Genomic DNA, 14,342 nt, shown 5'->3' on the forward strand with positions numbered 1-14,342 from the left:
ACCCAAACCTCCTCCTCCCCTTCCCGAACCTGCAAATTCTTGCCACGTGACAACTTTGTGAAACTCTTACTTAAGATAGAGAAGAGAAGAGGGACTACAGCATGAGTAAGGATTAAGTGTCATTTCGTTTCACCATACAACCATATCGAAATTTGAGGGTAAATGCAAAAGATATCCTTGATGCTTATTATGTGAGAGTCTCTCTGTTCGAGTCTTAAAACGAGCGTGCTCGCTTTTGACCCCAGCTCCAAAAACAAAAAATTATGAGAGACACGCACTTGGACAACGAATTTACTAGATTTAACATAGAGGTGTGTTTAGTTAGCGGACACACACCAAGTCTGTATCATCATCATCGTCAATTACTGAAACATTCTAATCTTTGGTTTTCGAGGTTCCTCTCATGTGTTGATCCTTAACACCTAGCCCATGGCTTGGCCACCCCCAATACTATGCAATTAGTCACGTGGAGGAAGCCATCAAACGCAAGGAAAGTCAGTCAGGTGTTACTGGCTCCACACAACCCAAGAGATCTTCACAGACTTCTAATCCTCTAGCAAAACATCCACCGATGGAACAAAACCTCTAACCTAGTTTTGCAGAATTAGCACAAGAATCCTCACTAGCGCACCATTACTATCTACTACCTACTAAGGACATAGTTACAGGGGGTCCACATTACAATATACATGTCACATGGTTAGACAAAATGCCATGCACTGGAGACTTTGTTGGCCTTAAGTAAACCTGAACAGATCTTCAATGCCGCTGCTCTGTGTACCAGGAACAGAAACTACCTGTTGCACATGCAGAATAAGTTTAAGTACAATTCTGAACTACACTAGGTAACTGCACCTTTCAACATTCCTCAAGAGCCACCGTTTCACAAATAAGCATATGCATTTGTATTTGTGGGCACTGGACTTTGCATCATACCTCAACAATTTTGTCAGATGCATCTGGAGAGAGAAGAGCGGATACACATACCTCTGCAACCTGTGACAGCAACTTTAATGAGTCTGTGTGTGTGTGTGTGTGTGTGTGTGTGTACATTGTAGCATTGTTCCCTTGGCACTTACAGGGCTGTTTTTCCTTTCAGGTCTAGTTGGGTTTTTCATAATGTTTTTAACATGCTTCTGTCACTTTGTCTCATCATTGTAACCACTTTTGGTCTCAGAACCTTTGGCCTTTTGTAGAGCTGATTTCATTCACTATTTTATACTGTGGTTAATCGAAACCTTGGCAATGATTAGGCACAAAACCTAGAGGGCTTCACTTTTGAACTTCCAAGTTCAAGAAAGAAAGCCTAACGACCCAAAGAGACTCCCCACAGAGTGGCAAGTGGAAGCCACCCAACCGCAAGATAACTAAGGAAATACACGCACATAAAAATGCCCACATGTATGGACATATGTATGTATGCACAAGTACATGAAGGAGGAGTTTCTTCAAGCACCAACAAGACTCTCGATATCGAACAGTGACTTGGAGCTCCCCCCCTGCACACCTGCCCTCTCCCGCCCTCAGTACTATCTACCATGGGGGGGGTCTTAAAGACCCTTGTTAGGTGAGATCAATGGATTCATATAAATCGTGACACCTTTTTTGGGCCGTTAGATGAAGTAAACTCGGCCGAGTAAACTACGCCGAGTAAATTACAAAGTAAACTAGGAAAATTCCATCTTAGTTTACTTTGTAGTTTACTAAGCAATCATAGTTTACTTCCTAGTTTACTTTGCAGCTTACTAAGTGGGCATAGTTTACTTCCTAGTTTACTCGGCAAATCATAGTTTACTTCGTAGTTTACATCATGGGGCAAGGGTGAATTTGGGTTTGGGATTTGGAAAAATTTGGAGCAAGATGTTATGTGAAAAAGAGGATCTGAACTCGAGACCTTGGGTCACCACTGGAAACATCTTCCCACTACACTATACCTTCAAGCAATGGAACCATGTGGTTTCAAGCCATTATCCCGTGCTATTTTCCAGCACTACGTAGTTTACTCAGCCTAGTTTACTGGGCCGAGTTTACTTGGATGGTCAACATTTGCGCAATCTTCAGTGCGCATGGTGGACGTGGACCTCACCTGACAAGGGTCTTTAAGACCCCGTGTTCTATAGTGGGGGCCTTCCTGCACCCTGCCCCTTCCCTCGTCTCCGTCTTCTTGTGCGTCCCTGCCGCCGCCTCCTAGTTTGCCCCTGCCTCCACTTGCGTGGAAGAAGTTCCAAGGAGGTTGGTTGGTGGTGTTCCACAAGACCCAAGGGGAATGGCAGTCCTATGACTTGGGTGCCACTTGGGGCACACCAGGAAAGGCTTTCAGGCAACAGTTCCAAGGGCGGACAACCCTCCAAGGGGTGGCGCGAGAGTGCCAAACTCAATACACAGAAAAGGAAGACCAGAGAAAGTGTTCAAGGACAGGGCATGAAGGGAAAGGGGACATGATGGAACAGATGCATAGATCTTCATCAGAGTTGGAGTGGATTTGGAGACCGGGCAAGGTTTTCAATGAAAAAGTTGTCAGGAAGGGAAGAATGACATGTTTGGGACTCCATGAATAGACAATGGGATGTGAGAGTCATCCAAGAATAGAATTTGGAATCCCTTCATCAAGTTTAGCGGAGGGGGATGTCATGTGCAAGGCGTATGCAGGCTAATCCCCAAGTCTAATCCTTGAAAGGCAACAAAATAAAGAACCAAATTAGGACCAGATTTTGGAGCATATACTACTGGTGTGGGCAGGAAAGCCTAGTGGAGGATTTATGAGGCTGTCGGCCAACGCAAGAAGAGGTAAAAGATCTGTCGGCTGCAGCAAAAAGAGAAATACTTGTCCAGGACCTGGCCGACATAGCAAGTCGGCCAGTCCACTAGGATTTCCAAGCCCTATTTAAGGCATTCTTTGCTCATTGTTTCGAGCTCAGGGACAGGCCGGTTTTAGGAGGAGGTTCTTTACTTTGGATCATATCTTTACCCTCAGGGCTATCATTGAGGAGGGCAGAGCACATGGGAGGAGGATCTACCGTGGCTTTGTGGATTTCCGCGAGGCCTTTGACACAGTGCCCAGAGCTAGACTGATGCGCAAGCTGCAAGACTTGGGGGTTCCATGTGAGCTCATTTGGGGTATTATGGCACTTTATGAGACAGTAGTTGGACAGGTGCGGACTACAGAGGGTCTCTCCCAGCCAGTACTCTCCACTATAGGGGTGAAACAGGGCTGCCCGCTCTCTCCGACTCTATTTGGACTATACATTGATGAGATCTCTGATTATATTGGGACACGAGGGGACAGAGGAGCCCAGTTGGCTGGCACTTGGATACCTCTGCTCTTATATACTGATGATATTGTGCTTATAGCAGACTCACCAGAGGGTATGTAGAGGCACTTGGATACTTTACATGCTTATGCACAGGACAATGGGCTCTCAGTTAACCTTGGTAAGACCAAGGTTATGGTGTTTAACACTACAGCTCAGTGGGTTTGGAGATCAACGCCTATTTTCACATATGGGCAGGAGACAGTGGAGTATGTTGACTCATACACATATCTTGGAGTGGTGTTCACTGGGCCCACATTTTCCATGAGGGGGGCAGCAGAGGCCAGATTGACTAGAGGATATGCAGCACTAGAAGGTCTAGAGAGGATGTGCTCATAGGTACAGTTTCAGGAGCCACACACTAAGCTGTGGCTTTTTGACACGCTGGTCACATCGGCTATGCTATATGGAGTACAGATCTCAGGGCCTAGCCTAGATCGTCACAGTCGATCAGGATGCACATACGATGGATGGAGATCGATGGAGAGACCACTTGTGTCCATGATCTCCAGGATGATTCGGTCTAAGGCCTCAGTATCCCATGAGATTATTAGAGCCGAGATGGGAGCACCACCGATCGTAGTCGAGGCTCTTGCCAGATCAGTGTCCTTCATTCATAGCACCTGAGAGCTTCCCTGACACTAGTATGCACGACTTGCTTTAGAGTCCTCTCATTAGCTAGCCATGGAGGGAGACACTTCATGTTGCTATGCGCAGATAGCATCCTGGTTTGAGCTCCACGGGTTCAGTTTAGACAGACTTCCACCCTTCCAGTACTCTCTGGAGGCACCCTCTCTCACCTTGACACATTATGAGATTAGTAGAGTCATCAGACAGGACCTCATTCAGTTGGACACTAGGAGGACATGGCTAGAGCCCTCACAGGAGTTGGGGACGAAGATGGCTTTCTATAGAGACCATCTTCTCCGCATCACTGAGGATGACTTTATACTTAGACCGAGCTACATAGATACCCATCTGTCTCATGGATTGAGGTGCGCCATTGGGCAGATCCGCACCTCTTCACATCAGTTAGAGATAGAGATAGGCAAATTTAGAGGCATACCTCCAGGGGACAGGATTTGTCAAATTTGTTGGATAGAGCCAGAGACGGAGGAGCACTACATCTGTCGCTGCACAGCATATTATGAGATTCGAGGGCGCTACCATTGCCTTTTCAGAGAGGGATTTGGACCACTGGCTAGAGTCATGGACTATTGTGATCAGCGTTGGTTGGGTTTTTATCTCCTGGAGAATGGAGGCTCAGAGAGTCCATTATCAAGAGCAGACGCCCAACTGGCAGGGAGTCCACACACAAGCAGATTACTGACTTCTTTAGAGGGACTACCCGAGAGGACACACAGCCGACAGCCCAGCAGGGCACCCCGTGGGACTCTAGTTGAGAGAGCTATCCAGTTGGGCAGATCTAGACGCCCGAGGGTTCGCGGATCCTCACATCGGAGACGGTGCCTACACCGGAGGATTCAAAGCATCATTGCGAGGCATCGGGCTCGTCCGACCAGGCATCTCACTATGGCAGATATCCAGGCCATCCAGCAGAGACCCATGCTAGAGCTCCTAGGATGATTACCACTCCAGCCATATCGTGTTGTACTCACTGTCACTTTTGTACTCCCCCATATTCATGTATTCATGTATCCATGTACTCATGTACCCCATTTTGACTAATAGCATTAGCTTCCCACTCTCCCTAGTTGCTGCTTCCGGATGCCCCCTACTGATGTATTGTGGGGCTAGCTACTTACCTTCAGTTCTTTCTTTTCTTTTCCAGACAGTGTATCAGATGTCACGTGGTTGTAACTTTGGTCTCATAGGTCACTTTGGCCTTTTGAAGACGTTAATATAACATTTCATTTCATTTCATTTCAGAGATTCACTATCTTGGACACAATGTGTCAAAAGATGGGTGCGAATGGATCCTACAAAGATCCAAGCCATTAAGGACTAGCCGGAACTTAAATCCATACATGAAGTTTGAGTTTCCTTGGTTTAGGCTCATATTACATGAGGTTCATATCTCATTTTTGCAATGATTGCCTCACCATTGTGTGAACTTACCAAGAAAAGGGCTATGTTTAAATGGTCAAAATCTGAAATTGATGCTCAGTACATCGGGACCATTTTTGGTGATCCTGATTTACAAAAGACATTCAATGTTGAATGTGATGCATGCAGCACTTACATAGGAGCTATCCTAAATCAAGGACGACATGCCGTTGCATATGAAAGCAGAAAATTGTATAATGCCAAGATTTCTCTTGGCATCTATGATAAAGAGCTATTGGGTGTGCTTCATGCTCTTACAGTATGGGAACACTACTTATTAGGAGCTGAATTTACAGTCAAAACCGACCACCAAAGTTTGCGGTATTTTCTGACGCAAACCAAGCTTTCAAGAAGCATATGAGGATGGCCATTTTCCTCTCTATGTTTGAATTTCAGATTTTGCACAACCCTAGCAAGAACAATGTGGCTGCAGATGCGCTATCAAGAAAACCATACGTGGCTGCAATTTCAGTTGCCTCACATTAGGACTTATCTGGGATGCGAGACACGTATCATTTGGATGCTGAATTTGCAGATATATGGCCTGATTTGATGGATGGTCATGCACACGCCTCGTTATGTAGTGAAAGATGACTATCTTATGAAAGATAACTGCCTAAGTGTAGTTTCAAACATGAGACAAAAAAGTTTTAGATGAATGCCACACTCCACCTTATGCAGGACATAGAGGATTTTTGCCTACCACTCAAATGATTGAGAGGTATTTATTTTGGCCAAGAATGAGAAGAGGCTTATGTACATGCATGTGTCCCCCGGCAAAAGGCTCCTGGTTTTCTTCATTCTTTGCCAATTCCAAACCAGCCATAGGAAAGCATTGCCATGGATTTTATCATAGATTTGCCTCGTACACAATATGGCAATGATGCAATATGGACCATTATGGACAAGTTTAGCAAGCAAGCTCACTGCTTGCCCAGGTGTGACTCGAAACTCTTTGTTTAAGCTTATTTGTGTTTTAGCTCATTGTGTTGCATTGCACGTCCACACTTCATTAAGTACGGCCCGGTAACTTATAAGTGAGTTTGGGCATCCACACTTCATTAAAGATTAGGCGGACAGATTATAAGTGAGTTTGGGTGCTTATTGAATAGCGGTCGGCTAAACTCTCATAATCAAGCCAAAGAGTGTGGACAACTGACAACTTAGAGGGCACCCTCTCCACTTATGGGAGAGGTGTGGCTCTTGTTGAGGTGGCCCAATGGCCACCCATTATATAAATGGAAAGATTATGGACAACTGACAACTTATTGGGCACCCTCTCCATTTATGAGAGAAGTGTGGCTCCTATTGAGGTGGCCCAATGGCCACCCATTATATGAATGGAAAGACTTATCCGCTCCCTCCCTTGTACGGAAATAGGCACCTTCTTCAAGAGGAAAAGGAAGACAATTTTCAGCATAACCAATCCACACACATGCTTTTTGGGATGGTTTCGTCCTTCTCCAACTCTTGCATCAGCCGGAAAATGAGTGCTACAATGTTGTCCAGCCCTTGGGAGTCTTTTTCAGCTACTATCTCTTGGATATGTACCTGCTGAAAATACTTTGAAGCATTTCTATCGCTAACAATTTGATCAAAAGTCGATTTCTTTTTTTCTTTTTCTCTTTCTTTCTCGGGAAAAAGATCCTTCAATTAGTTAAAGAAAAAACAGCCACACCACGAAGGGCTAAATACAAACTCGCCTCATATGAGGGCGGGAGACAAGTGATCATAAGGGGAAGAGATGCTTCTCCTCCGGCTGGCCGCTCTGTGAGGAGAAGACTATCTCATATAGGGGGGGGGGGGGAAACAACCACATAGGTGGTCTGTAATGCCAAATGGGGTCACCGCCTCTATCTGTGAGGAAAGGGCTTGGCCTCCAGAGTCTCAAGAAGGCTTCCCGCTGCTTCCGGATGCAGTCCTCACAACCTCCCTGTAACTTCCCCCACTGACCACAAAGGGGTGAATGATATCAAGCCATATGCTCCTGATGGTCTCAGCCGGCGGAGTGTGGGTACCCTCGATGGCCTCGCTGCATCTAGCACACCAAATGTGCCAAGCTGCGATGCTACTGCAAATCTCCCATCTCTGGCATGAGCCTGGCCCCGCCAATCACATGTAGGAGGGGTTGTGACTGGTTCTATTGCAATACGATGGTGAGAGACCTAAAGGGCTAGTCCTCCCCCATCCTCCTCATAAGCCCTGATTGCTCCAGCCTCTATGGCCCAAGCGACAATGCCCCAAGTAATGATCCGGGTCGATGCCCTATCGATAGCGAAGATGCGGAGAATCCACTGCTAAATCTGCTGAGCCTTCGGACAATCCCAAAGGCAATGTCACTGAGACTCCTGATGGTGGCCGCACCGCAGACAAGCCACTGACCGACCTCCAACTGCCAGCCAAGTACCGACCGTCAAACTCCTGTGTGCCATCAACCAAAGAAAGAGAGTGATCTTTCTAGCCCGAAAGCTGTCCCAAAGCCTCTTCCTGAAGTCTGAAAGGAAGCGCAGTGATCGGCCCTGTGACTGCGAATGTGCTACTGCTACCAGTGTGCCATCTATCTCAGGCATCTAGATCCTGCGGCCTAGCTGCATCCAAATCCAAAGCCGCCATAGTCTCTCCTTGGCCACCTTGCCCGGTGCTGGATCTGTGCCATTCTTGTGCCCGAAAACCGATCAGCCTCTGAAATCCTCCAAGGGAAGCTCTAATCTCTCAAGTCTGCCCTGGGAACCAATACAAAAAGTGAGCAGACCACTGTCCTCATCTGCTCCGTGGATTGCCACGAGGATATCATGTCTAGTAAACACTCCTAGCCACACTTGGGTGGGTGGGGGGGGTGTCGGGTCTGGAATAGGCATCAGCCACTCTTGAGGGATAGCTAAGTCAATGTCGATGCTGAGCCTATCTCGACCCCGGATCCCTGACAGGCCTCTCTCCTGCTCCTCGAGGGGTAACTGCATGTGTGCAATCCAATCTCCAAGAGACCTGGCTAGTCCCGTACTCGAGGCTCCCCAAGATACATGCGCTCGGGCCCCTAACATGTGGCCACTAGGTAAACCGATCACGAGGTTCAAGACCAAAGGCTGCCAAAGCCGCTCCTCTGAGGCAATTGATACTATCTATCTGAGAGCTGGCCTGAGATGATCCCAAGCCCAAAGTAAACTAGCTGCAAATCTGTCCTCAAAAGCCAGGTTAAAACCACGGGCTCGCATCTCTATGAAGATCCATCGGGTACTCTACGGCCACGGGCCCCCTAGGCTCGGAGTGTGGACCGAGATCCAAGCCAATAAGAAATCCTTCCAAGGCTCACCACCGAGAAGGAGTCCTCTCACAATCAACTTGCCTAGCAGGGCACGGCTCTGTCTAGCAGGATTGATGAGGCCAAGCCCCCCTCTGCTATGTGACTGAATGATCACTCGCCATGCCACCTTGGCCCTGAGTGGCCTCCCATCACTTCCGACCCATAAGAAGTTCCCGATCAATCATTGTACCTAGCCAATGCACGCCCGAGAAAAGGCCCAACACGAAGTGATGTACCACATGGTGGCTAGAAGTACCTGGTTCGCCACCACCACTCTGCCTGCTAGGGAGAGCCTCGACGAGCTCCAATATAAAAGCTTCTTCCGAATACTCAGAAGAAGCAGAGCGAGCTGCTACTCGGGAGAGATATCAATGCCCACTTGGCAACTAAGATAGCGAACTGGAGTGCCCCTCGGGATCAACTAGAAAGCCTCAACTGGTCTCCAAGTCGGGGCAGGTGCTGAACCTACCCAAAAACCACACGACTTGTGCCAGTTGATCTGCGCTCCTGATGCACGGCACAAAATCTCAATCGCCTCTGCGAATCTCTGGAGATTCCCAACATCTCCTGAGAGGAAGGCTGTTGTGTCATCTGCAAACTCTGAATCCAACAACTCTTCCTGCGTACGAACGGGGAGACGCAATCCCTAGAGCCCGGTCTCCTGGGCACAAAGAAAATTGCTCATGGCCTCGGCGACAAAAAGAAAGAGGTAAGTTGCCAATGGACAGCCCTGCCGAACGGAGCGAGAAAGGGGAAATTTCTCACCTCGAGCCCCCCTGAACGAGGACCTGGCTATGCGAGGTTGAGTAGAGTCCTAAAACCCCATAAATCCACTCCTTAGGGAATCCCATCCGGCTCATCGCGCCCTTCAGAAAGCTCCAATCCACCCTATCATATGCTTTCTCAAAATCTAGGAGAAGCACAATGAGGTCTTGCTGCTGATCCTAGCTGAAGCTATCGCCTCTCGGAAGGTAAAAATGTTGTCCAAGATGCTCCTATCCTGAACAAAGTCAGTCTAAGTGTCATGGATAAAGTCTGGGAGAAAAGGCTGAAGTCTCTTGCTGATGGCCTTAGCCAATATCTTATAGGCTGTCCCAACGAGAGTGATGGGTCTCCACTACCGGATCTCCAAACTGTCACCACCCTCCTTGGGAATCAAGTGAATCAAGCCCTTTGAGAGCCTCTCTGGCATGGCACCTATAATCATAATCTCATTGAAGGAAGCTCGAAGGCCACATTCCATGAGGTCCCAATGGCGAAAAAAGAAGGAGACTAGAAGCCCATCCACCCCTGGGAAGTGCCGTCAATGCCTTCGCCAACTCCTCAACAGTAAATGGTGTCAATAAAAATGACCGAAGAGAAGGGGGAACCACCTCCCTCGTATGCCACCAGACCCTCTCGCGTGTGTCCACCACCTGTGAAGATGTTGGGGGCACCAGTGAGGAGGGATCGAAAAAAGTCCATGGCTCACCTAGGAGGATCTGAAACAATAGCTCCATCTTGGCCATGCAACCTGCGAATACCATCTCTTCTCCAGTGAGGTCCAGCTATCTCAAAGAAATCCCATATGACTCTATCGCCTGCCTGTGCCCAGAAAGAAGCCCTAGCATGATACCTATACTCCACCCTCCTCTCCTCTATGAATCTAATCTCCGTACGAGCGGCGGCGAGCTGACTCTCGATCCACTAGCTATCCGGGGACCCCTCCTGAAGTCGTTGTAAAGAGGCAAGACTCCTCAAACTTCTCTCTTGCTCCCGGAAACCCTCTAATCTGCTCAGGGCTGCCTCCTGCAAGAAACTGTTGATCTCCCCTAAGCCCTCATTCAATGTGCACGCAGCAGAGCCTAAAAGAAAATCCAATCTCGCCCAAATCTACTCTATCTTGTTGCATATCTCAGGGTCCTGAATGACGCTGCTCGGAATCCTCAAGCTTACATGACTTTCATGCCTCCAAGGGTCCTATTAAGGACAAAATAACCGGGCGTGATCAGAAAAGGAAGTACCTGCCAAAATACCAATCATACCCCCTCGGCTGCAAGCCCACTTATCAACATAAAACCTGTCAAGTCTAGAGAGGTTGGGGCTAGTGCTCCTCCTATCCAATCTCGAGAATCAAAGGCTCCCTGGGCTACGCCCAAACAATGGAAGATGCCAAGGGTCCTGCCCCCTGATTGCAAGAATCATCTCCTCCCAGGCTGATTACTCTGCTCCTGAAACTATGGCCGTGACACCTCCAAGCCTGTCCTCTGTTGCTTCTATCATGTTAAAGTCACCACCCTAGCACCAAAAGTCAACCTAAGGGAGGACCTGCCATACAGAGCTCCAAAAGACGGCTCTACTTGCAGCAACGTTCGGAGCATAAATGCTGAGAAAGCCAACGCTATCCTCTTCAACAGCAATGGTAATCCACTATGCTCGCCCCGGGACAATGACTCTTGAGCCGGCAACAGCTATTCACTGATAGAAATACACACCCCTCCCTGCATCCCTGAGGGGCCGAAGGATGGGGACCAGAAAGTATGACTCCCGCCTAGAAGAATCTTCCCGCATCTGCGGGTGCGCCCCTCTGAGAGATGATGCTCCTGGAGGAAAAGAATGTCTATGGGCCCCCCCCTATGGCCCTTTGAAGCTCGCCTCGTCTCTGAAAGCACTGAGGCTCCCCTAAACCCTATGTTCCATGAAACAATCCACATGTCAATCTCGGTGTGATGCGGCACTAGCGGAATTGCCCTCCACTCAAAGAGTCTTGGGTGAGGGTTTAGACGGGGAATAATCACAATCCATGCGGGGGTGAAGGCACGCCAGGTGGGCACTAATCTTGTCCTCCATGTGACACCACTCTGTACGAGCACGCGCATATGCATGCTCCGGACTCCATCGATCACAATATAGGTATCTATAAGAGGGGGGAAGAGGTACCGCAGCAGAGGTATGCATGAACACAAAGAGGGGCACCTCCAGACTAGATACTACCATCTCTCCGTCCTAGCCTCAATGGGATGAACCTCCACGCTCCATTCTAGCCAGAGGCCAAAAATGGGTGAGAATATCGGTGATGTGGAGATCGTAGAGATGGTGGGAGAGCTCGACTGCATGATCCTGGATGGCAGCTGCCACTAACTCAAGATCCCACTCTCTCCCCAAGGCTACACCAAAGGGAAAAGAAGATCATCGCGCCATTATTTGGCGTAGAAAGCCTGGAGTGGTGAAACACACATACCCAAACAATCCCTTCCGTCAGCAGACACTAGAAGAAAATGTAGTCCCCAGACTATCCCACGATCCTAGCGGCCCCACCTGGGGACTCTGGCGGGAGAGCTCTCACTAGGGAGGCAACGATGGTCATCTCTACCGGATCGGAGAATCGATGAATCAAGCGACGGACTGATCTTGCCGGCCGCCTCCGCACCGGGTCAGGGGCTGTTGGGGGGCGACGAGAGTGCTCTGGAGAGGCAGAAGGGGGAAGAGGGGGGGGCGCTTCGGATGATAAAGGTGGGGCAGAGTGCGCTGCTGTGGGTAAAGTCGGTGACGAGACTGGGGGAGGAGAAGGGGGAGGAGGTGGGGGAGGCAGTGGTGAGAGAGGGCGGAGGGGCGGAGAGGCCGAGAAGGGGTGCTACTGAGGGGGATCCATCGGAGAGGAAAACTGGGGGAGGGGCCCGCTGGGGGCTCAGAGAGGCCGGCCGGCCTCTCAGAACACTAAGGGTCTAGGGGGTCCACGAGGAATCGGCCACCAAACTGGTGGGGCCGGAGGGGCCCGCTCCGAGACTGAAGAGGGCGCGTCACCAAAACGGGAACGTGCTGGAATAAATGCTCGAAACGGTTCTCTCACAGAACCGAATCCTCCTGAGATCTGCCACGGACCGACCCCACCGACTGCCTCTGCACCAGGTCAGGGGCTGCTGGGGGGCGACGAGAGTGCTCTAGAGAGGCAGAAGAGGGGGGGGGGGGGGGGGGGGGAGACTCGGATGATAAAGGTGGGGTGGAGTGCGCTGCTGCAGGTAAAGTCGGTGACGAGACTGGGGGAGGCAGTGGCGAGAGAGGGCGGAGAGGCCGGGAAGGGGTGCTACTAAGGGGATCCATCGGAGAGGAAAACTGGGGGGAGGGGGCCGATGGGGACTCAAAGAGGTCGGCCGGCCTCTTAGAACATTGAGGGTCGCCGCGGGGGGGGGGGGGGGAGGGTGATCTCGACGAGGGGTCGATCGCCAAACTGGTGCGGCCGGAGGGGCCTGCTCCGGGACTAAAGAGGGCGTGTCGCCAACGGGAACGTGCTGTGATAAATGCTCGAAATGGTTCTCTAACAAAACCAAATCCTCCTGAGATCTACCAGCCTGGCGCGCTCGATGGCAGCGCTCGGCTCTAGTGGTCGTCTAGTGGCCCAGGCACAGTCCAACCGTCCGCCACTCACCGCCTACTGGGTCACCCAAAGTCGAGGCCTGGAGCTCTGCTGCTTGAGGGCATGCTCCTCTCTCTACCCCTAGTGAGAGTCAACACAAGAACCGGAGGGAGGAACCACCGAAGGCGGTCTCCTGGGCAAGCTCTAGCTATGTGACCCATCTGTCTACAAATGAAGCATTAGCCTGGGAGGCCAGAATACTCCACGCGCTGCTATATGGGGTCTCCACGGAGGCTAGGTATAGAAAATGTATTACTGACTTCGACGAGGCCACACACATACGGAGCGATGGAATCCCAACTGAACTCACGAGAGCCGAGGCACCGGTTGGGCGAGGGGGGGGGGGGTCCATCACTCTCCTGATGGCATCACCAATCACCAAGAGAAGAGGAAGGTACTCCTTCCTAAGGCCTGGGAAGCCTGAAACGCCAGCCAACGGGTCAAACGCAGAATCGAAGCCGTGTTGCCACCGAGCAAAGAAGGCCTACGCCATATGCAATGCAAGGGGACTCAGCTGCATGACTCGGTCTGACGCTGATGGCGAGTCAAATTCCATCTGGTAGTATCCACGCCCCAAAGGGTGAATATCGATGATTTTTGTAGGTTTGCCAATGAGGCTAGCCTAAAAAGGATCCTTGAGCTGTCCGCGCGGGGCGGCTACCAATAATTTTACAGACCAGGGCGGAGGCCTCAAGTGAGGCAAGAATCATGGCAAGAACCTAAAGATCCACTTTGGAGAAGGAAATGCAAGCAATGGCGTCTTCGGTCAGGGATGACGGAGTGGCTGCCATGGAGTCCTCCTGAGGGTGACGACCAGAATGATTTGAAGCTTGCCGAATAAATTAGAAACCCCTGAAGCCTAGAAACAACCACCTACACGGGAGGAGAGGGAGGGGAGGGACGAAGAAAATCTCCAATATTTTTTTATAGTAACCCAAAAAGTTGATTTCTTCTTTCGAAATCAGAAAATTCAGTGGTAAGACCTTCTTCGAGTTCTCTTTACCTAATCTACATCCGTGTGCTTGACCATTAAGGTCTTCTATGACTCGGCCTAGCACATACGTGCTTGTGTATGGATGCTCCTAAAGCATAGCTGCTTGTGGCAAGACACTAGGGATTGGGGAGAGTTGGCATCTGATGCCCATGAAGCTTGTATCTTGAAAAATCCTTGATAATACAATCATATTACAAGGGGGGTCAGCACTTTCCAGCCCTATTGCAACGTTATTTAAATTTCAGCATTTGGTTTTGTGCCATTTCATCTTGTTTA

General features: G+C 49.7%; 1 protein-coding gene across 1 annotated transcript in view; it reads right to left on the bottom strand.

Annotated features, from left to right (window-relative positions):
* Positions 1-278: 278 nt before the first annotated feature.
* LOC147617558 (uncharacterized) overlaps positions 279-14,342 on the bottom strand; it is a 44,201-nt gene continuing 30,137 nt past the window's right edge. Inside the window, exons 10-11 of the mRNA XM_086775836.1 lie at positions 937-996; positions 279-797 (exon numbers count right to left, since the gene is read on the bottom strand). Of these exons, the coding sequence (XP_086631962.1) occupies positions 738-797; positions 937-996 (120 nt within the window). The 3' untranslated portion in view covers positions 279-737. The remainder of the gene's footprint in view (positions 798-936; positions 997-14,342) is intronic.

Source organism: Cibotium barometz, chromosome 36 (genome assembly GCF_041138505.1).
Source record: "Cibotium barometz isolate CiBa-2024 chromosome 36, ASM4113850v1, whole genome shotgun sequence".
Lineage (NCBI taxonomy): Eukaryota > Viridiplantae > Streptophyta > Polypodiopsida > Cyatheales > Cibotiaceae > Cibotium > Cibotium barometz.